This window comes from Helianthus annuus, chromosome 14 (assembly GCF_002127325.2).
Source record: "Helianthus annuus cultivar XRQ/B chromosome 14, HanXRQr2.0-SUNRISE, whole genome shotgun sequence".
NCBI classification, from domain to species: Eukaryota; Viridiplantae; Streptophyta; class Magnoliopsida; order Asterales; family Asteraceae; genus Helianthus; species Helianthus annuus.
Genome location: NC_035446.2, coordinates 107,159,891 through 107,182,388, shown reverse-complemented (window position 1 = coordinate 107,182,388; position 22,498 = coordinate 107,159,891). Strand labels below are relative to the sequence as shown.

Here is a 22,498-nt window from a genome sequence, read left to right as displayed (position 1 = left end):
GCCGTCTCAGTTTCCACAAGAAATTCATTCCTGATACATTGTCTTTACAAGCGACATATTGGGACAAAGTTTATTACCAAAGTTTGTAGAATAAACCACACAAGATTCTCCCAGTATGCTATACCACAAACATCAAAACCAAATTTACAACCTTTGTTTTCTATGTACCATTAAAAAAAAAAAAAAAATCTTTGCTAGCATATGAATATTACAATGATCCTTAAAAGTGACATCTTTCTTGTTTGTATCTTGCTTCTCTTTGACACATAACAGTTAACACTGATAACACCAACAAAGTTTCCAGACTGTTTGATAGACAGTGGTTGAATGGTAATATAAGGAATCTTTGTGGGCATGCAAGAAGGAGACATTATTTGACTTTTGTAGAAAAAGGATTATATTCACAACATATGAGTGGGTCCCAATAAGGGCTTAATAACTAGAGACTAAGACGTTTCCAACGCCTAGCAATCATCAAGATTTGAATTTCCACTTCATATACAACCTCCAATTTCCATTTAATTACCACTTTAACCATCCAATATCTTAACATACCCCCCAAGTCCCATCCATTTTATCCAAAACCATCCATCTCATCCCACTTTCTACTTATCCTGTTTCTCTGTCTTGCAGTGACAACTTGTACTTTTTGCATCCACAGTTGTACTTTTTATCTGGTAAGCTCTGCTAAAGAAAACAAAAAACTGTTTTTTTAAGATTTCTGGGTATTTTGATTCCATTCGTTAAATCATCATGTTTTTCTGTGCAGGGTGTGTGCTGCTTTGAAAGCTTGTACCTTTTGCTTCTTGTGTTGTACCTTCCTTTACAAACCAATCATGATCCATCAAGTAACTCCAATCCTCCAATCCTGCTTCATTTTCTCATGATTCATATTTAACTATTCATTTTCTCATGATTCATTTTTACAAATTGTATTCTTGTAACTTTGTTTACTGGCCCGTTTCTATATTTAGCTTCTTGTTGGCTCGTTTCTATATTTATACGCAAGTTTTGCAACTCTAATTCTAATCCACAATTGTTGTAGAAAAAAGACAAATCCCCAATGCAAAGATCCGAACTCGAAAGCATAGAGATCGAGCTCTCGGAAGCCAAGAAAGCCGTACGCGAATTATCCTTAAAGATCGAAGAAGCGAATTTGAGGTCTCGAGGATTACAGAGAAAACCGAAATGGCGCCAACAAGAGGACACAGAAACATCTGTAAAAACCGAAGATGTTCGATACACAGAAGTGATGAACGAACTCGAACATATGAAACAAGAAATGCAAAAACTAAAGGTAGATATGATGCGTGTGATGAAGGAGAAACGACACGCCGAGAGAGCAACAAAAGCGTCGAATTCGAAACGGTCGACACTTTTGGCGTCTATGGAATTGATGAAGAAAGAACTGCAAGAGCTTGATGAGGAGCAAACGATTGTCGAATTCGCTCGAATTGAAGCGGTTAAAGAATGTGAATCGATTGAATTGGATAGAGAAGAAGAGGCTAAAAAGAAGGAGATGCAAATGACATTGTATGATGTGAATTTGGTGAAGCAAGAAGGGTCTCCGATGAATTCGATAACCGATGAGTTAGCGGGTGCGAAACGGGAGCTTGCGTTGGTTAAAGGAGAAGGGGTTAGATTCAAAACATCCATGGATGTGATTCGAGACGAGTTGATTCATGTTCGAGCTGAAACGGTTCGATTACAGGAAGCAGAACAGAAACGGGAGGTAACGGTTCAAAGCCTGAACTCGAAGATTTTACGGGCAAAGGCGAAACTAGAAGCTCTTGTATCCGCTGAATCAAAGACCAACGCGGTTGCATCGAATCTAGCGGTGACACTCGAACAGTTAAAAGCAGAAGCCGAAACAACAAAGAAAGATAGAGATGTTATTAATGAGGAAGTTGAAACCATGAAGGGGGAGATTGAGAAAACCGAATACGAAATCGATGTGGCAGAGGATAGATTAGATGCAGCAATGGAGGAACTGAAAGCAATCAAATCATCAGAATCTAAAGCTTTGGGAAATTTAAGGAATCTGATTAATACAGCAGTGGAAGGTAGAGATACGGCTAGTAAAGATCGTTCGATGATAACGATCACCGACTTCGAATACGAATACTTAACGGGGAAAGCAGGCGGGGCTGCGGAGCTTTCCGATAAGAAAATTGCGGCAGCACAGGCATGGGTGGAGGCTTTGAAGGCAAGTGAAAAGGAGTTACTGATGAAAATTGAGAGGGCAGAAAGAGAGATTAGCGAATTAAGTATTGAGGTCGACCCGGAAGCCGATGTAGAGGGTGCGGACACCGGGTTACCCGTAAAGGTTGTGGCTTCACCACGGAGATCGGTGACCAAAGTCAGGAACAAGGTGTCGGTTAAACGGGTTAGTTTGCAAAAGGTCCGGACTCCGGGGGCCCGGAACTCGGGTAAGTTGGGTTCGGTGAAGAGAGAAAAAATGGTGCCGAATCTAACGAGGTTGTTTAGCAAGAAAAACGTTGCGATGGATGAAGGAGTGGTTTGATGATGAAGGTTTCTTGGCATTGTGTAAGTTGAATAATGATTGTGTGTGTGGATGTATAGGGTTAGAAGAGTTCATAAATTTGTCATTAAGGTTTTTTTGGGTTAATTGACTAGTATCGTTTTTGTTTTCCAGGTCACTAAAAAACGGTTAAATAAGACGTTTTGTCAATATACGAAACAACTTATTTAACATGTTTAGTGACCTAAATTGTAAATTTAAAGGATGTTCATGTCGCAAAAAATGGAAAAAAAAAACTATAGTAGTCAATTAATTCAACGTTTTTTTCAATATATGTTGGGATGTAACATATAATTGAATACTTTTTGTTCACATGAAACGATTTTGTTTCCAGCATTGTATACTGGAGTAAATCAAGGGTGGCTAAACTGTTTTAGGGTCTAAGAGGAAGTAAAAATCCAAGGCTCATTTCCAAATTTCGATTTGACATTGATAGATGTCCATGAAACCACGTTTCTACGGCTCATTCGGTCAAAGAATGCTTGAGACGACTGCAAACGCCCACATTTCCCGTACATGTCCACAATAGCATATCAATATGAGCTCCAGTTGGCACAATATATGAATGCAATTATCCTCCTAATACTTCTTCGCGGTTCTGTGAACAAACAGAAAATAGGCTACAAACGTAAAGTCATCAGGCTCGACACCAAGTTCCCTCAATTGTCGAAACCACAAAAATGCTTCCTTGTAATCGGGTAACTTAGAGTACCCTTATCAACCATATCATCAAACACCTTTCTCAAATCCTTAATATCCCCACAACTGCAGTACACACCAATCAACCCATTTTTCACATAAACATGCTAGTCAAATCCCTACTTAATAACCCGAGCTTGCATCAAAACTCCATCTAAAAGTCTAGTTAACACCGCACACACCTTAAGACAAAACGGTATGTGTACTCATTTGGTGAACTTCCAACACAAATCATTTGATAAAAGAGGTGGGAAGCTTTTTTTTTGGGGCGTTTTCTCCTGATCCCGTTTCTCTCTCTCTCTATATATATAGGTCTGAAATCACTAATATTTGCAAAGTGTAAAGTATTGATTATAGAACACTAATATTTGCAAAGTGTAGAGTATTAATTATAGAACATTTTTGCTAAAGATGCAACATTTGCACAACTACTGGGACCTAATGCGCATCTATGTACACAACATGAGTTATTTTCCAAACTTTACCTATGGAGTTCTAAAAATCAAGTATACTAGAGTAGGCTGATTTTTTTAGGTACAATGGCACATTTATTTTTAGATGTAGCGAGTACTATAAGATAACATACATAATCTCAAATTAATTTGCCCCAAAATTTATGTTACTAATAAAATACCACTGATTTCTTACATAATCAGAACTATTTTCTCAACTTAGACAACAACATTTTGCAACTGATATCCCAAGAACACTACTGAAAATTTCATAGTGACTAACCAAATGGCAAATGCAAATTTTTGATAAAGCCAAATAGACATGATCTGCATGATGTTATAACCCTCTATGATGGTTATAGTGGCGCATATAATGATAAAACGAGACCAAGTGAACCATTCTTGTACAAGCATATGGAATGCAAAATATGGAGAAAGTACTGCTGTAAACATGAAGATGGCTTTGAAGATGATAATTTTCCAATCATGGTGTTGTATATTAGCTGTTTGAGAGAACACCCATATGGCTGCAACAAAATTCACAACTAATGTTGCTAAGCAAATTGCTATGTGTGTCTTGTTTTCTTGGGTACATGAATTGCCCATCATCTGAGCAACTGTCTGCACCAATACTAACACAATCGCCACAAAAATGCCATACAGTGCAACGTTCAATGACCTAAAATAACCATCATAGTTAATTCATGATATTTATATCAAAATTAACCAGGTAATTATATAAAAATGGAATACAATTGTTGAAGGGAACTTTTTTTCTAATTTAGGGAAGATCACACACACACACATATATGGGGGGTATGTGTGTGTATGTATATATACCGACTAGAGAGCGGGGATTTTTCGTGTTCGTTTGTTTATCTTTAACCGAACAAACGAACATGGACATTTAAATGAATGGATTTTCGTTGTTTGTGTTCCTTTGTTAAAAAAACTAGTGTCTGTAATGTTTGGTCATTAATATTTGAGTTAAATGCTTGGTTGGTCACCGTGGTTTATTATTTTTGCGGAATTGATCCCAATGCTTCAATAATTACAGTGTTGGTCCTAGTAAAGTAGTAAACGTGTATTAAATGACTAGTTTACCCCTAAGATTAAAAAAATAACACCAAATGGTTATACCTTCTTCCTCCTCTCTCCCTTTCTCTCTAAAAAAACCAAACCACCACACCTCTACCACCACCATCGCCCAACCACACTACCATGTACTTCCACCATCAAACACCCTCCCAACCTCTAGTGACGAACATGTTGCTTTGTAAACCACCACACGAACCCCGGCCACGCCACTCATAACAACCAACAACCCCAACCAACCTGAAGTCCTGAACTACCCGTCGTCGCCACCTTAAATCACCACCGGTCACCACAAGCCAGTGCCCCATCTGTGGTGACCGGTCAACCACAATCAATAACCCGCCGCTGTCGCCACCTTAAATCACCATCGGTTATGGGTTTCGGTTTCAGTTCTCCCTCTAAATTTGGCGAGTTGGTCCTGATGACGGCCGTTTTTTGTTAACCGATATGTATACGCCGAAGACGGTCTTGCGATTCCAAATAGTTACGGATGAAACCAATGCCTTATGACAATTCTTTGATTTCCGGATTTTGTTGTAATTTCGTCATTTATGCACACACACCCAAAAACAAATTATGTAGCTGTAGATCAGCCATTGTGGTTGTTGTCCATATGATCTAACCATTAAAATCCCCTTTTGGTGTCTTAATAAAATCTCACATTTTAATTCACAGTGTTGAAGATAGATGGTGGTGGTGAATCTTTGTGTTTCTTGTGAACTGAGAGAGAGAAAAAGAGAAGAAGGGTTTTTAAGGGTGAACAGGGCGTACAGCGGGGAGGCATGCGGTGACACCTAACCCCGATCGGGAACACCGCCGCCATCAACGTGGGGACCTGATTCGGGGAAGGGGATCGGTGGGTATTCACCGCGTTGAATGGGCACGAATGTTGAGGAACGGTCATAATTTAACGGTCGACTTTTAAAAAAAAATTACTTTTTAAACATATATAAATAACCACACCATTCACTCATTTTTTATACTCTCAAACCACACCAATTTCACACATTTTTTATACTCTCAAACCACACCCGCTTCACTCATTTTTTATACTCTCAAACCACACCTACTTCAAACCGAGCAATGGAGAACCAACCCCGCGAGGCCAAGAAAAAAACTAAGGGACGGGGCTCGCAACCGTCTCGTGGTGGTTCGAGCGGTGCAAGTGCACAACTACAACCCCCTTTCGGATACACTTCACAACCCCCGTTTTTTTTCCAACAACCTTCACACCCCTCCTTTGACAACACCCAACCACCCAACCTTCAAGCCAATTTCGGCTATTTTCAAAATTTGTTATCAATGGACGCTCCTCCTCAATCCCCCGCCTTCGACCCATATGCTTTTCGTTCCCCACAAGTTCCAACTACACGAGGAAATGTCGAACGTCCTCTACCTATTTACGACGACGAGGACGATGAGGTAGTGCCCGAAACTCAAAATTTGGGCGACGAGGACGAGAACGAGGATGATGAATATAATGTGGATGAAGACGCGGGCAACGAAGAAGATGACGCTCGGGATAAAAAGGGAAAAACGGTGAGCGAAAAATGGACAAAGGTCCAAGAAGAGGCGTTGGCGAAGGCGTGGGTACATTGCTCTACCAACAAAAAGAAGGGCAATCAACAAAACCTCGATAGTTTTTGGCATAAAATTTTTGGGTACATTGCTCTACCAACAAAAAGAGAGTCGGAAGCTCGCGAGCTAATATCGGAACAACGCGAGACGATGAAAAACTACAATTACGATCGAGATATGAAAACATTCCTCAAGCCGCACGACGATGCTTCGCCAAATATGTTGCCGTTCATCCTCGCCCGAAAGCGCGAAATCGCTAACAAGTACGGGTGGCCATTCGATTTCTAAAATTTTTATTTTCTAGTTTTAATGTAATTTTTATTTTCTAGTTTGAATGTAATTTTAATTTTCTAGTTTGAATTTAATTTTTATTTTTATTTTCTACTTTGAAATGTCTTTTGTTAAATTTTATTTAATTTTTATTAATATTTTTTTTATAAACATGCATATTTTCAACAAATAAAAAAACAAAAAAAAATAAAAAACCAAGTCACCTAAGAGGGGAGTGCCGCCATCAATTTAGGGTGTTAGGGGAGTTTAAGAGTGGAGTTGACGTGGCACACGAGGATTGGTGGGGCGTAAGAGAGGGGACTCCCCTCTTAGGGGAGTGCCCCTTACACCCTAAGAGATAGAGAATAAAGTGGGCTCATCTTTCATTTTTTTACTTTTATTTAATTGTTTTATTTTAATCTAGGGGTAATTTAGTAATTTTACACACACTTAACAGAGGTTAGTAATAAGGACCATCCGAGTTTAAAAATTATAACCACTGGGACCAACTTTGTAATTATTGAAGACTTGGGTTAGACTCTGCAAAAATGACAAACCACATGAACCAACCAGGCATTTAAGTCTTAATATTTTAAGAACAAAAAATGATGTGATGCCATGGGTATAGAGATTGTTGCTTGCCAAACTATACCATGAAATTAGTAGCATATCCTTCAGAGGTCAAAATTGTTTGTATAAGTAGGTCTACCGACTCAACTTTCACCCAAACGGGTCAAACAACAGATATAAAGCCCAACTAGTTGCCAAGGGCTTTCATCGGACAAAGGGTGTGGTTTATACAGAGACCTTTAGTCTAGCTGTCAAACCAATCACCATACGATTAGTTTTCTCAATGTTGGTATGAATGCCACGTATACACAACCACATGTATCGGGAAAATGTACAAACATGAAAACAAAAGGAAATGAATTCAGTAAAAGAGTGTCATGTCCATCAATGAAAGTACAAGAGGACCGGGCCACCAGGGGACCTGTTAACCCTCCCATCAGCTAAATAAACAGTCAACCGGGTACTCAAACAACTCAACAAAGATGTTAAAACAAAAAGAGAATAGGAAAAGGAAAAGGAAAAGGAGGTGCAGAGTATACGCTTGGAGGTTCATGGTGCAGATCCCCTGCAGAAGTAAAAGAAATATACTTTTCTTTATAGAAGTACCATTGGAAATTGCTTCGGATTTGCATCGTTAATGAAAAGTTGCATGGGTTTTAAGTGGGAAATATCAATAGTAAGTAATTCAGTAATTTGGTCCTTAGTGTTAAGTTACTACTGATTAGCAGTAACTTATGTTGATAACAACTGATCTCAAGATCTCAACAGTGCTAAATATGTGCAGTTGTAACTACTCAAGGGAGTTACTATTGAGGTTCCGAATGATATATCTAAGTAATTAAATCAGGGGCGGCCCGGAGGGGGTGCGGAGTGGGCGACGACTCAGGGCCCAAACCCTCCGAGTGCCCGAAATTTAAAAAAAAAAAATAAAGTTACGCTGTAGAACTTAGAATATATAAGTACTGAAATAGAAATGACATCATGAGGCGCATGGTTTGGTGGTTTCCAAGTCACTTTATTTGCAAGCAGGTTTTGGGTTCTAATCCTGATAGCTTCATTTTTAGTTGATTTTTTCCTTATCTTTGTTACCTGTGCATTAAATGCAAATGATATTAATTAACTAATTTTGTGTTACACTAAATCAAAATGAGAATCATAGTTACTTCTCAAATATAGTTTAAAAATGATTATTTATGTTAATTTCTTAAAATATTATTCAATCTACAATTAGTTTTACGTGTTTCATTTTTTTATGAAAAAAAAAACTTATTTTGTTTTTTTTTCTTTCAACTCTGTGTATTTTCTAAATAAATTTGGATAGGTTACGATAGTTTTACATGATCGTAAATAACGATTTTTAAAGTTACGATGTAACTATTCCGTATTTTCTGAATTTACCCCTACAACGTGTTTTCTTTCCTTGTTCCGTTGTCCAAATAGGCGTGTGATGTTCTTTTTATCTATGTTTCCACGTAAAAAAAAAAGCAGCCTGCCGCAACATGCGGATGGTTCCACAAATTTTTAATTCATTTTCATATATTTAAAACCTTTTATATATTCTTTTTAAAAATATATATTTTAGGGGCCCGTATTTTATCATCGCACAGAGCTCAGAAATTTTCGAAGATTTTCGAAGACGTTCCTGAATTAAATAGTTGCTGGTTAGTTTATAAGTTATAACCATGGACTGTCATAGTTTTTCTACTAAGGTATTTCGAAAAATAGTTATGATCACCATCATAAAAGGGCGATGTTTGGTTTAAACTTTGGTATGTTGTTTCCATAATGGACTTTCGAATTACCATCAAAAGATTTTAACTTAGCAGTAGCTTATTCATGATTCAAAAAAATAAATAAATCAGGCCATGAGAATGATAATACCTACCATCATTGTTTTAACAACCGACGAAGAAGAAGTGAATGCAACACCATTTCAGAGACGAGTGAGTTGCAATCGCCGCTTTGATGAGTTGAAAGAGTCACCGGCGGTATTGAGAAATGGTTGAAGAATTGACAGACAAATAGAGCAACAGAGAGAGAGTGAGATGGAGATGATGAAAAGTCCTCTATGAAATCTCTAATTTGATTCTTTTTATTTACATATTTGCTTTTGCTTAACTCATCTTCAACACCTTTTCAAGATTACATCATTTTCATACGTTTTATTAATCTTGATAATAATATTCTTTTTTTTTTCTCCAAAGGCTATATTATTTATATGTATTTTTTTCAAAAGGCTGTAATACACACACGTACATTTTTTGTTAACATAACATAACATGTTTGGTATTTTTTCTGTTATTTTTTTCTTTTATGTCTAAATCAACTTCTATGCCTCAATTAAGTTGTAGTTTTTTTTTTTTTTTTTTTTTTTTTTTTTTTTTTGTAGTTCTATTATATTAATTATGAGATCATTTTGCTCTTAACTTTGGTCGGACCAGTAGACTAATTAGTAAAACATTCGATTTGACGTCCGTTCTGGTTCTAAAATCATAACCTACCATAACACAAGTTAAACTATGATCGCAAGTCGTACTCCTCCAGAGACCTCATAACCCATTACTCACTCACAATTAAGTTTCAGTTTAATTATATATTATTGTTGATTGATTGTTTATTTAGTTTAGTATGAAATTTGATATTGTAATATTTATTTAGTTAAGTTTTTCATTTAAGTTATTATAAATATAAATTATCTTATTTTTTATACAACACTAAAAAAGATTTTGCTTAAAAGATGACTTAGATAAAATAAAACTCAAATCAATTTCATCGAACTTATTATACACCAATCAAAATAATAGAAGGAAAAGGTTCGAGAAATTATTAGAGACGAATAATAGTAGGAAAATGTTCGAGAAATTATTAGAAGAAATGGTTGGTGATCCTTGTAAATTCATTACTTAATATTCGAGAATAAAAAAAAATGCTATTTTAAGAAAGACTCTTGTCAACCTAAATGTTAATTTTTTCCTATAAAAGGAAATATGCGGACTTGTGAAAAGGTTTTTGTATGTGATGAAAATGAAGCAATTTTGTCAACTTTTCAAGTTGGTAGATTGATTTATGATAATGTAATTTGTGTATGATAACGAATGCAAAAAAGGTAAACAAAAAGAAAAGAAAAAAAGGTTATGACGGTGTTTAATTAAAAAATCCGGTTTCAACACTGGTTATATCAATTATCGATGATTATAAAGAATGTTTCAAAGAAAGTACCTGCAATTATCGATGATTATAAAGAATGTTCCAAAGAAAGTACCTGAAAGTGTATGTGTGGGTGTTTTAGTGTACCAGCAGTTGTTTAAGAAGAAAAACGTAATAACCTTGGATCCATGACGATTTCCTAAGCTTTTGAATGATTGCTTTCCAAATTTACTTCAGCAACTTTGTAGCCCCATGTCAATTGGTCCATGTTGTGTATATATATATAGTTATTTTTTATATGTTTATTTTCTGTGAATCAAAAGTTATCCATGTCACTTATCTAGTTTTCCTCCTTTTTTTTCTTTTTCTTGGTTTGTTTATGTTTTTGTGTTGTGTTGACGAGGTTGTGATGGGGTTTGTTTTTGCCACCATGCCCATCTTTGTTTGTTAGGTATATAGAATTTATTACTTTATTTATTTACTTTTGTGTGGGGTGGGGATAGGGTGTTATGGGAATTGTCTTTCTTTAAAAGTTGTAGTTTTTCTTGGTGGAGGTCAATTTTGCTTATATTTTTCACAGTGAGATCATATCGTGGTGTTAGATATATCAACATTAATAAATTGTTGCATCAACTTTAAATATTAATACTCACGCTTCATAACATTTTCTATGGTAAATAGCGCATCACTTTATCATAGAGAAAAGATAAAATATCTAAAAGCAAAATAAAGCAAACTGTAGCATCCTTGGCATTTAACTTTTCTACTCCTCTATAAAACTTTACGCACCACCATCACCACATACACAGGTCAAACATGAACCTCACTTATCTATTTCACCCAACCGAAGTCCAACAAGACAAATTATCAACACTTACTACTTTCGATCTTTAAGGAAACTGCGAGGAAATTTCCATCTTGAAGGGGTATGGTCCCAAAAAGCCGCGCAGACCTTCCTCCAGGTCGCGCGCAGGACCATACTGCTTAACGAGAAACATGTTCAATTCCAACCCCGCGCGGGTTACTTCAGCATTTATTGACCTCGCACAGGGTCTAAACAAGAGAAAACTCTAAATTCAACACTCAACATCCTGAAGACGAGCCTCCAACCGCCCATACCATGCGCAGGTCAGTTCCATGTGCAACAAGAGTCGCGCAGGGATATGGCGAAAGGGCACTTCAGAATACACGTAATGTACAAGTGGCAGAAGAAAGGGCCAATCCGCGTCCTTTAGGCTCTGCTCAATCGTGCTCCACGATCGTCTGACGTGCAGGAGACAGAAAGTACTGAAGGACGATTACGTGGCACTAATCAAGGGGCAGAGACACCTGCCCCACGATCTCCACTTACCTGCTGATGGCAGAGGGACAACAAGGCCGACAACAGTGACACGTGGCTCCATCCACGGTGCGCCAGCACTGGAGAACTTCTAGAAGCCACTAACGGTCGACACCAGGGATACAAGGAGCATATCCGCTATGTTGTCGCCTTCCGGCCCAAGGCCCATCAGCCCACATCCTCTTACACCTCTCCGGCTATAAATAGGACCTTAGTTCACAGGTTAAACATTCTATTCCCTCTACTCTCACTCTTTACTCCCTTTAATCTCCTCAAAGCAGATACTTATTCTCACGTCGGAGTCTGGTTAAGAGGGAAACCCCCATATTCCCCTCTTAACGAGCTAACGGTGTTTCTGTTTTGCAGGATCAACCGGTCATTAAGGAGCTCAGGAAACCAAAGAAGATTAACTCTTATGGTTGAAACATAAACCAAACTAACTAACAATAAAATTAGTTACATGTTTCTTCATTGGCGCCCACCGGTTTTCTACAAAATCACTTTCATCTTCTTTTTTTCTGAGCTTTCGTTGTTTTTTCCTTCGATCATGGCTGGTCAAGGAATCATTAACGAGTTTGGTTTTGGAGCAAACTCTAATGCAGTGTTGGGGGAAGACAACCAAAATGTCCAAGCCCAACATGTGGAAGAAATCGGTGAAATCGAAGTAGTCAACACTAGGGGACCCCGCGCGAGCATAACTTGCATCACTCATACGGTAACCCCAGGAAACAATGGTGCTGGACCCTCGAATCCAGCTCCACCTCAGAACATTTCGGCGCTACTAGGGCTACCCGAAGGCGAAACTCCAGCCTCGTGGTACGCCAGGCAAATTGCCACAATCAATGCGGCGTATCAATCTTTGAGTGCACAACAAGCAGTTTTAACGGCAGAATCGTCCTTGGTTACACCTCAGGGCCAGAGTCAGGGGGCGCGCCAGATACCCCCACAGCAAAATCTCCAAGGAAGAATCAACAGGCCTCCCCCCCCCAGAGAAGACCAAGCGTGCATGACACGCGCGATACACGGGGAGAAACAGAAAGCTATTATGACTACCCGTCTAATGTCCAGAGAGGACCAGTTCATAGCCGGCTCACGCCGCGCAACATGAACAACGAGTGAGATGATATAGACCCAAATGACCCAACATGGCAAGATGACGAGGGATCCTCAGTTTTCAATTGCTTGCAAAGAAATCATGAATACTACAGGCCATGGCAGCACGTCGGATACAGCGAAGAGGCAGAGCGAGACTTTCGCCTCGCCTATCGACCAGTTGAAGCTACAGAACACTCAAAGTTCATCCCAAAGATCGCTCTGGCGCCATTGTCAAAGGAAAAATTGCCTCCAACGGTTGGAAAGTTTAACGGGCTGACTGATCCTGATGATCACGTCAGAGTATTCACAAGCGCTGATTGCATGGGAGGATGGAATATGCCCATGTGGTGCCATCTGTTTATCCAAACTTTCACGGGAGCTGCTCGCGCCTGTTTCGACAGCCTCCCACCAGGAAAGATCAAGTCATGGGTTGATTTCAGAACACAGTTTGTGAACCACTTCAGTCATCAGAGACGTTACCAGCGCGACACACCTGAGGTAACGAACATTTGGCGTAGAGAGAACGAAGGTTTAGAAGATTTCATCACTCGCTTTAACAAAGAGTGCTTGGAAATTGGTGGTGTAAGTGAGCAACTCATGCGCACTCACTTCAAGAAAGCCATTCGCTGTGATAGCCTTATCAGGACTATCACAGGAAAAGATGGAATGCCCAAGGAGTGGGATAAGCTCATGGAAGCCGCAAAGATAGTCGCGCAAACTGAAGAGTCACTGGCTGGCAACAAAAACTCTTATACTGAGGATCGATTTTCTAAGGGAAGCTCGTGCGATAACAACAGACAAAACAAATGCAAAAACCCTGGGTGGAGAACCAACCACTCCAGCGGTTATGACGAACGACCTCGTTATGAGGAACGATCTCGCTACAAAGAAGACGCGTGAGACACTATCGATCGCATTGGCTACAGGAAGGCGGTCAGGAATGAGAATTGAGAAAAGCATTGAACTCCGCTCATAAAGACACCTAAAGAGGTGCTCATGACGGAGAACCACGATTTTAAGGCGCCAAGGCCTATGACCAACAAGAAGGGGCAAGACTCCAACCTGTATTGTGACTTCCACAAGGATACAGGTCATCTGACTGATGACTGTATCAGCTTAAGGCAAGAAATCGAAAAAGCACTGAAAAGTGGAAAGCTGGGTCATCTAGTAAAAAACGTGCGCAAAGAGACACGTTAGATTCAGCTCAACGATGATGGAAGAGATAAAAAGGTCAGACGCTTGGAAACACATATGGTCAACGGACCAAGATATAGCGCGAGAGATAAAGCCAAGCGACCCTTCGAACCAGCATGGCAAGAGCAACAGGTTATCTTCCCGTTACTGCGCGGGGGTCCACGCGCAACGCGCCCCGTCGTCATTACCGGCATTATCGGCCATTACGAGACAGAGTACGTATTCATTGACCCAGGAAGTACAGCAGATATCATCTATGAGCAATGCTTTAATCAGTTCGACGATGAAGATAAAGCAAGACTTGAGCCAGTCGATTACCCTTTGTCGGGATTCTGCAATGAAATGGTCTTCCTACTAGGCCAAATCAGCTTCCCCCTCACACTTTCTGACGGGAAGCACTCAAGAACAGCAACGGTCAACTTCATGGTGATGCCTGTCAAATCAAGGCATGATGTTTTGATTGGGAGATAAACCCAAGGAGAGCTCAACATGGTAACTTCCACGCCTCACTCAGCAATCAGGTTTCCAACCTAGATGAGGGTGGCAATTATCTATGCAAAAAAGGAAGCAATGTCGGCAGATGAGATGCGCCCGACCAAAGCGCCAAAAGTTTCAGCAACAGAACCAGAAAAATGGGTTTTAAATCACAAATACCCAGAACAAACGGTGACGATAGGCCACGCAATCTCACCAAACATCAGAACGCACCTCAAACAACTCTTGTTTAGGAATATGGATATTTTCGCCTGGACTCTGGCAGACATGACCGGTGTCCCGCGTGACGTTACCGAGCACTGTCTAAACACTTATCCCTCCGTTGAACCAAAAGTATAAAGAAGGCGCAGTTTAGGGGCGGATAAGACCAAAGCAATGAACGAGCAAGTCTGCGAGTTGTTAAAAGCAGGAATCTTAAGAGAGGTGCGCTATCAGAGTTGGGTGGCAAACCACATAATGGTGGAGAAGTCAAACGGAGGATGGAGAATGAGCGTCGACTATACCGATCTTAACAAGGCATGCCCTAAAGATTTTTACTCTTTGCCTGAGATTGACAAAAAGATAGACTCTCTCGCACCATACAGATGGAAATGCTTCCTAGATTGTTACAAGGGGTACCACCAGGTCCAAATGAAGCTCGAAGACGAAGACAAGACAACTTTCAGAACCGATCTCGGCATCTTCTGTTATACAAAGATGCTGTTCGGTCTCAAGAATGCCGGCGCGACATACCATCGCCTGATGAATAAAATCTTCGCTGATGATATTGGAAAACACATCGAGGTCTACATCGATGATCTGGTAATCAAGAGTCCCGAGGAGGACCAAATGCTAAAGGATATTGAGAAAACGTTCAACTCGTTGAGAAGCGTGAACATGAAGTTGAATCCTGCCAAATGTTCCTTTGGTATGGAAGAAGGGAAGTTTTTAGGCTTCATAGTCACAAATGGCGGCTTCAAAGTAAACCCAGAGAAGGTTCAAGCAATAGAGCGAATGCCATCGCCAAAAACAATCAAGGAGATGCAACGATTAGCCGGCCGTTTAGCCGCGCTCAACCGTTTCCTATCAAATCACGCCGCAAAGTCATATCCTTTTATTAGCACCTTGCGCAACTGCGTGAAGAAGCAAGAATTCAAGTGGACACCCGAGGCAGAAGCCGCATTCCAGCAAATGAAGGAATGTTTGATAAAACTCCCTACTCTGACCGCGCCGTACGAGAAGGAACCACTCATACTGTACTTATCTTCTTCGGATAAAGCAGTAGGGTCGGTATTGATGGTAGAAAGAAACGGAGTACAAACTCCAATTTATTATGTCAGTAGGGTGCTTACCGATCCAGAAACGAGATATTCAACAATGGAAAAGTTGGTACTGGTGCTGCTTCATGCTTCCAGAAGGCTGCGCAGATACTTTACAGGGCACGTAATCACAGTACTTACCAACTTTCACATCGGCACAATATTGCAAAAACCAGAGACGTCTGGGCGGTTAGCAAAATGGGCGATCGAACTGGGGGGCCACAACATCTTGTATAGGCCGCGCCCAGCCATCAAGGGTCAAGTCTTGGCGGATTTCATCACAGAAGTCACAGTGGAAAAAATCAAAGATTGCGAGATTGTGGAGACTCCTATGAAAGACACATCTAATGAGTTGTGGTTATAATACACCGATGGGGCATCAAATGAGGACGGCGCAGGAGCGAGGTTGCGCCTTGTGAGCCCCGAGAAGCATGAATTTACATACGCCATCAAGTTGGATTTCAAGAACACCAACAATGAGGCGGAATATGAGGCATTCCTGGCAGGCTTACGTCTCGCCATAAAAATGGGGACTCAAAATCTACAAGTATATGTCGATTCGCTTTTGATCGCCAGTCAAATCAACGAAATCTATGATGCAAAAGGGGAAGTTATGACCTTATATTTGGATCAGGCGAAAGAATTGCTTCAGCAATTCAAGTCATACATGGTAGTTCACATCAATCGCTCCGAAAACAAACCAGCAGACGCCTTGAGCAAGCTCGCTTCAACTTCCTTTCAACATCTCACCAAAGATGTATGGATTGAAGTACTCAAAAACCCATCAGTCCTGCTGCGCCAGGTAAATGTGATCGAAATAGGGCATCCATCTTGGGTGACCCCTATAATTCAATATTTGCAAGAAGGAATACTCCCGGAGAGCAAAGCAGAGGCAAGGAAGATTCAAAACAAGGCCCTACATTATGAAATGAATGGTGGTATTTTATACCGAAAGTCCTTCTTGGGGCCCCTATTGCGCTGTGTGGACCCCCAAGACGCGAATTACTTGATTAGGGAGATTCACGAAGGGATCTGTGGCATCCATGCAGGCCCACGCATGGTTGTCGCGAAGATTATGAATGCTGGTTATTACTGGCCAGGGATGCATGTCGATGCTCTAAGGGAGTTGCGCAAATGTGACTCATGTCAAAGACACTCCCCGAAAACCCTGCGCGCGAAGAACGATCTCATCCCTGTATCCACTGCTTGGCCTTTCCAGCAGTGGGGAATTGATATGGTGGGACCTTTCCCTGACGCTCCGGGAGCCGTGAAGTTCATAATCGTGGTCGTTGATTATTTTACTAAGTGGGTGGAGGCCAAAGCTCTCGCCTCAACTACTGCAATGATGGTGCGCAAGTTTATCTGGGAACACATCATTTGCAGATTTGGTCTCCTACTCAAAATCGTCGCAGACAACGGTACCAATTTTGCTTCCGAGGATCTTCAAAATTGGATGAAGGAAATGAAGATTGAGCATACTTTCCCCTCCGTTGCGCATCCTCAAGGCAATGGTCAGGTGGAAAGTGTCAACGAAAGTATCGTCGAGGGGATAAAAGCCCGATTGGGCACAAAGAGAAGTGGTTGGGTAGATGAGCTCCCAAGCATCCTGTGGGCTCACCGAACCATGCCGAAGACAAGCACTGGCGAAACTCCTTTTAGCCTAGTATACGGCTCGGAGGCAGTTATCCCAGCTGAAGTTAGACTCCCCTCATCGCGCTTGACAGCAGTCAACACGGTTGATAATGAAGCAGAGCGCCGTCTCGACTTGGATTTACTGGAAGAAAGACGTGAGATTGCGCGTATTAAAGAAGCAAAGTACAAGACACAGCTGGAAAGGTACTATAATGCGAGAGTCCGCATTTGTAACTTCACTCCAAGAGAATACGTCTTCAGAGACAACGAAGCTTCAAACGCTGAACGCCCAGGAAAACTAGCACCCAAATGGGAGGGCCCATACTTGGTGCATGAAGTGCTAGGGAAAGGGGCATACAAATTGCGCACTCTGGATGGATACATCATGCCGCGCACGTGGAATGCGCAACAACTGCGCAAGTGCTATATGTAACTACCCTTGGCCTTGTGCCTTTATTGTCTCATGTTGGCCACGCGCCTTTTCTAATTTCTATGTTGGCTAAACGCCCTACTTGTTTACGATGTACGTTGGCCTAAGTGCCTGTTTCTCAAATCAATGAAAGCGTATGCCTTATGTTTTCTTCTACGTTACAAATGCATGTTAAACTTTTTATTAGCACGAAAACACTTCAATAAATTACGAGCTCTTGACTTATGCCTCAAGGGTCCTCTGTGAACATAGCGCGAGACCGGGCAGTGACACTCGCACAAGAGCCACACTTACATTTATTCGCGCTAACTTAACCAAAGTTTATAACAACAGTGCAATAATTGTAACTCGATAAATGAAAAGCAAATATAACTGTCATATTCAAAAGGCGCAGAAGCGCAATGACTACATGCGAAAGTAGCAAGACACCATCAGTTTAAATTCAAAATAAGCGCGACCGCACAAGAAGTTACATTGAAAACCTAGAAACAAAATACAAGGCACAAAAGCCTATCCATTCATTCATGACCGTCACCATCGTCGTCATGTTTGTCATCGCCATGTTGGTCACCAGCACCATCACCATCACCACCATCGCCCGCCGGCTCCTCCTCATCAGATAAATTAACCATCTTTGGTGGGTCCAGAATTGCCTTAAGACGATGGCACCAATCATCATGCTCTAAAGCTTTTGCAACCAAGTCCATCACAGGCAGCGTTAGATGATCATATGCATTTTCAGCACGAGCCAACTCCGCATTAGCTTCATCAGTCACTGAACAGTGACTTGTGTCAAACTCTTGCCCGAACATCTCCTCAACATGCTGCGCACATTCCAGATAACCTCCACGGTGACCAACCGCGCGCGAGGCGTCTATGAGTGCAGCAACAGTTTCATCCAGTTCCCCAGCGTTCAAGATTGAGTTGGCCATCTACAACAAAAGAAATGGATGAGAAACTGGTTTTGATATATAAAACCTAAGTTAAAAAGAGAACAATACCAGCACTAATCCCCTGCTACGGATCCATTCAGCTTCCGAGGCCAGCGTGTCAACAATGCCCTGGACCTCAGCATAGTTATTCTGCGCCACATTTGTCAACCTTTTGCCTCCTCGGCCTTTTGCCTGGCTTCCTCAATAGAAGCAGCTTTCGATTTTTCGGCTTCAAGATCAATCTCCAAGGACTCACTTTTGTCAACCTGCTCTCGTAGGCGACGTGTTAACTCGGCGATCTCGACGTTCTTGGCGATTAGATCCTTGTCTTTTCCTGATAGCTGCGCCTTCACCTCAGCCAGCTCAACCTACAAAGGATAAAAGACTCAGACAAATTATACAAACAAAGCACAAAGGGAGAAAGGACAAACGTTTCCCAAACCTCAGCATTCTCCTTCGCCGCTTGCGCATCTTCAACCTTCCCAGTCAGTTCCACAACCTTACCCTCAAGCTCGGTAATCTTGTTGCGAGCTGCATACGAGCGTTGGTTGTCCTTTTCACATATTTTCTTGAACTCAGCACACTCCTTGGACAATAGCTCCTCAGCTGCACGAAGTTTACCGCGAAGGCCTTCACGACCCCACTCTTTTGATTTCCTATCAGATTCAAACTTCGCCTTTTTCTCAACAAAGGCAGCCTTAGCATTTTCATAATCCTTCACTTATTTCACCAGGCGGTCATGATATTTCTCCCAATCAGCTCGTTCCTTGACCATTGTGCGCCATTCTCACATGATCTGGTGATTGGCGGCGCGTGTGTTGGCCTCTCCAACAATGTAGGCTTGGTACAGCCCATCATGGGTTCGCGCCCTTTGGCGGTTCACTTCACCAGGAGTGAAGGAATTTAAGAGCCATTCTCGACAAGCTGAGAAATCCTTGAACGTGTCTTTCTGCTTTATACCCCAGGGAGCTTGGTGTGGAACGTTGTCGTGCAACTCCTCGATATACGTCTTGTAATATAGATCACCAATAGTATCTTTCGAACCGATAGGAGATTGCGGCATAAAACCTCCAGGACCACCAGCAGCAGCACTCTTCTCCTTATCAACAACCGAACCAGACCCCCCAGCAGAAGTCGCCTGAGTAGTTTGAGAGGGGGCATCAGCTGACAAAGGTTTAATCAGTTTCTTCACCTCCGGACCTTTCCCTCTCTCATGAATGGGCTGGTCAAGCCCTGTGATGTGAACGACCTCCGGACCCTGCGCCTTTTCAGGAGGAGTTGCAGCAGTAAGCTCGGTCTCCTTGGGTTCAGTAAGAGGTTGGTCAGCAGCTCCCTTTTTCTCCATCTCCTTCTCCTCATCAACAGGCTTTTCGCCAGCCTTTTGCTTCTCCTTTCAGACTCATTACCCTTGAAGGGTTTAATGGTAACCTTGGTGACCTTGGGCCTTTTATGCGCCAGCTCTGCGGGTTCGGTGATGACGACACCCTTCTTTTCAGGGGTCTTCTTTTTGGCCTCTGCAAAAATAAAGTGTTAAAGAGAGTTGACAAAGGAACGTAAAAGTAAGACCCAAGAAACTAACCAGGAGAAAATCTGTAAAAAGAGCGCAAGTTGCTCTTTTTTCCGATCAGAGGGGCTCCACCAGGCTTTGACATCACAGAAGCACCAACCGCAGCCCCCTGCTCCTTTTCCTGATCAACTTCACAGCAGGCTCTTCCTCCTCTACTTCTTCTTCGTCCTCTTCTTCATCATGCACGAAAGAAGATGGAGTGGCCCCAGCATCAGGGTTGCGAGAACCAGCACTCCCTGAGCTCTTTGAACCAGCAGCTCCTGTCTTCTTCTGCCTACGCGCGATAAACCTTTAAATGAGTCACTGATAATAACATAATCTTCTAAGTTACTTTGACAAAGACGGAGGGTACCTTTATCAACAACACCAGTGGTTGCGCGGCTACTTCCACCCTTCCTGCTAGTCACATTAGCATCGATGGTGATAATCTTCTTCTTCTTTGGCTTCTTCTTCTTTTTTTCCGGGTCAATACCCAAGTCGCGCAGCACACCTGCAAAGATAGTAGACCAGGAACTTAACTCTCCATTGGAAGATTCGACAGACTCCTCGCTGGAAAGATAAACAATCTCTTTCCCAGCAGAAGTCAAAGCGCGCAGAGGTCGAGGGTTAGGTATATGCGCACCTTCGATTGCAGTGGGTGGATCGGCGAAAGCATCAGCAACTGGATACATAAAATGACCTTTAATCTGGTCATACCAGTATTCTTCTCCAGCCCTAAGCGGGCGCACACCCATAGACCCACCAAAAGTGGGGAAGGCAGCTTGATACAGATGCGCCTCTAAACGTTAAATTGCATAAATAAGCACTGGCTACAAAACAAGGAGATCAAAGAAATTAAGGAAGTAACTAACCTCTATCATCAAACTTCAAGATTGGAACGTCCTTGCTATCTGCCGGCCACTCGTCACTCATTCGCGCCGCTACCAGGACGTTCTCACCAAACACTCGGTTCGGGGTAGCAGTAAGCTTCACATACCAATTTTCCTGCTTGGGAATCACCAGATCCTCCTTCAAAATCGGCTCGGACCATGCGTGGAAGGTCATGGCGATTGGTATCACCTGCTCGCGAATATAAAAGAACTTTGGTTTCCAGTCATGGAAACTCTTAGTAGGATTCAGAAGGATCTTCTTCGCAGCACCTCGACTGGCGAACGAGTAGAAGCTATATTTCGGATCAGTTGGTAGAAGACCCTGAATTTTTCAACAGTAGGCTCAATGCCATGAGATCGACAGAGGAACTCGAAGTGTCGAACCCTGACCATCCCGGGAGGACTCATTTGTGAGATATGAAACCCATAGAACTGTAGAATATGGGCCATAAAATTCGTCGCCGGCAACCCGAAGTTGCCCTGATGAAAAAAGTCTTCAAACAATGTGATATACCCCGGCGGCGCGTCGACGACCGTTTGATTTTGACCAGGGTATCTAGCATCCCATTCCGGTGGGAACCGGAAGCTCCGTACGATCTGCTCGAATAGCCCTAAATCCCACTTGAGGATGGGAACAGGACCCTCTTCACCGGGAATGTCTTCATGATGTTCCTCAGCCATGAATATGAGTTTAAGCTTCGAAAGTTCCAGAAGAAGTTTTGAAGATATGATGAAGAATCTTGAAGATCTGCTACCGTGTTCTTCAAAGGATTGTAAGATTCAAAGGAGATTCGAGAGCAAGAGGGAAAGAAGTATTCAACAGAACTGGAAAGATGATCCGCTCTCGTCTCTCTTCTGATATATATACCCATCGCATTAAATACGATGGGTAAACGTGCCGGAATCACCGCGCACGTGACCAATCAGAAAACGCCACGTAAGGCGGGATTCTCGGAGTGATGGTTACCACGCGCGCGTGGACCTCACTCGCCTGACGGAAAGCCGAACCGTCAGGGACAACTTGATGACAGCCGTGTCAGCAGTCAACTCAAACGTCGCCATCAACGACATTTGCTCCAACCCGTCAGAATTCAAATTTCGAGGGTTTTCCCGCTCAAAGCCACTACAAACTTCATGCAGAAGTTACTAGGGCCGCGCAGCATTAACAGTTAATCAATAACCCTGCGCACTTTGTAACGCCCTGCGTTTTCAAACATCCTACATTTAGAAACCTTACGTGAAATTCTATCTTTGGAAATCTTGTGTTCTTATAACCATTCTTTCATCGTAATCG

The 22,498-nt window shown here is 41.9% G+C and overlaps 1 protein-coding gene across 1 annotated transcript; it reads left to right on the top strand.

Moving 5' to 3' along the window:
* The first annotated feature begins 522 nt into the window (after positions 1-522).
* Positions 523-2,767, top strand: LOC110893938 (protein PLASTID MOVEMENT IMPAIRED 2). Its single transcript, XM_022141097.2, has 3 exons — positions 523-677; positions 770-848; positions 1,046-2,767. The coding sequence occupies exons 2-3, from the start codon at positions 837-839 to the stop codon at positions 2,522-2,524; spliced, it is 1,491 nt and encodes a 496-aa protein (XP_021996789.1). The 5' UTR covers positions 523-677; positions 770-836; the 3' UTR covers positions 2,525-2,767.
* The last annotated feature ends 19,731 nt before the right edge of the window (positions 2,768-22,498 follow it).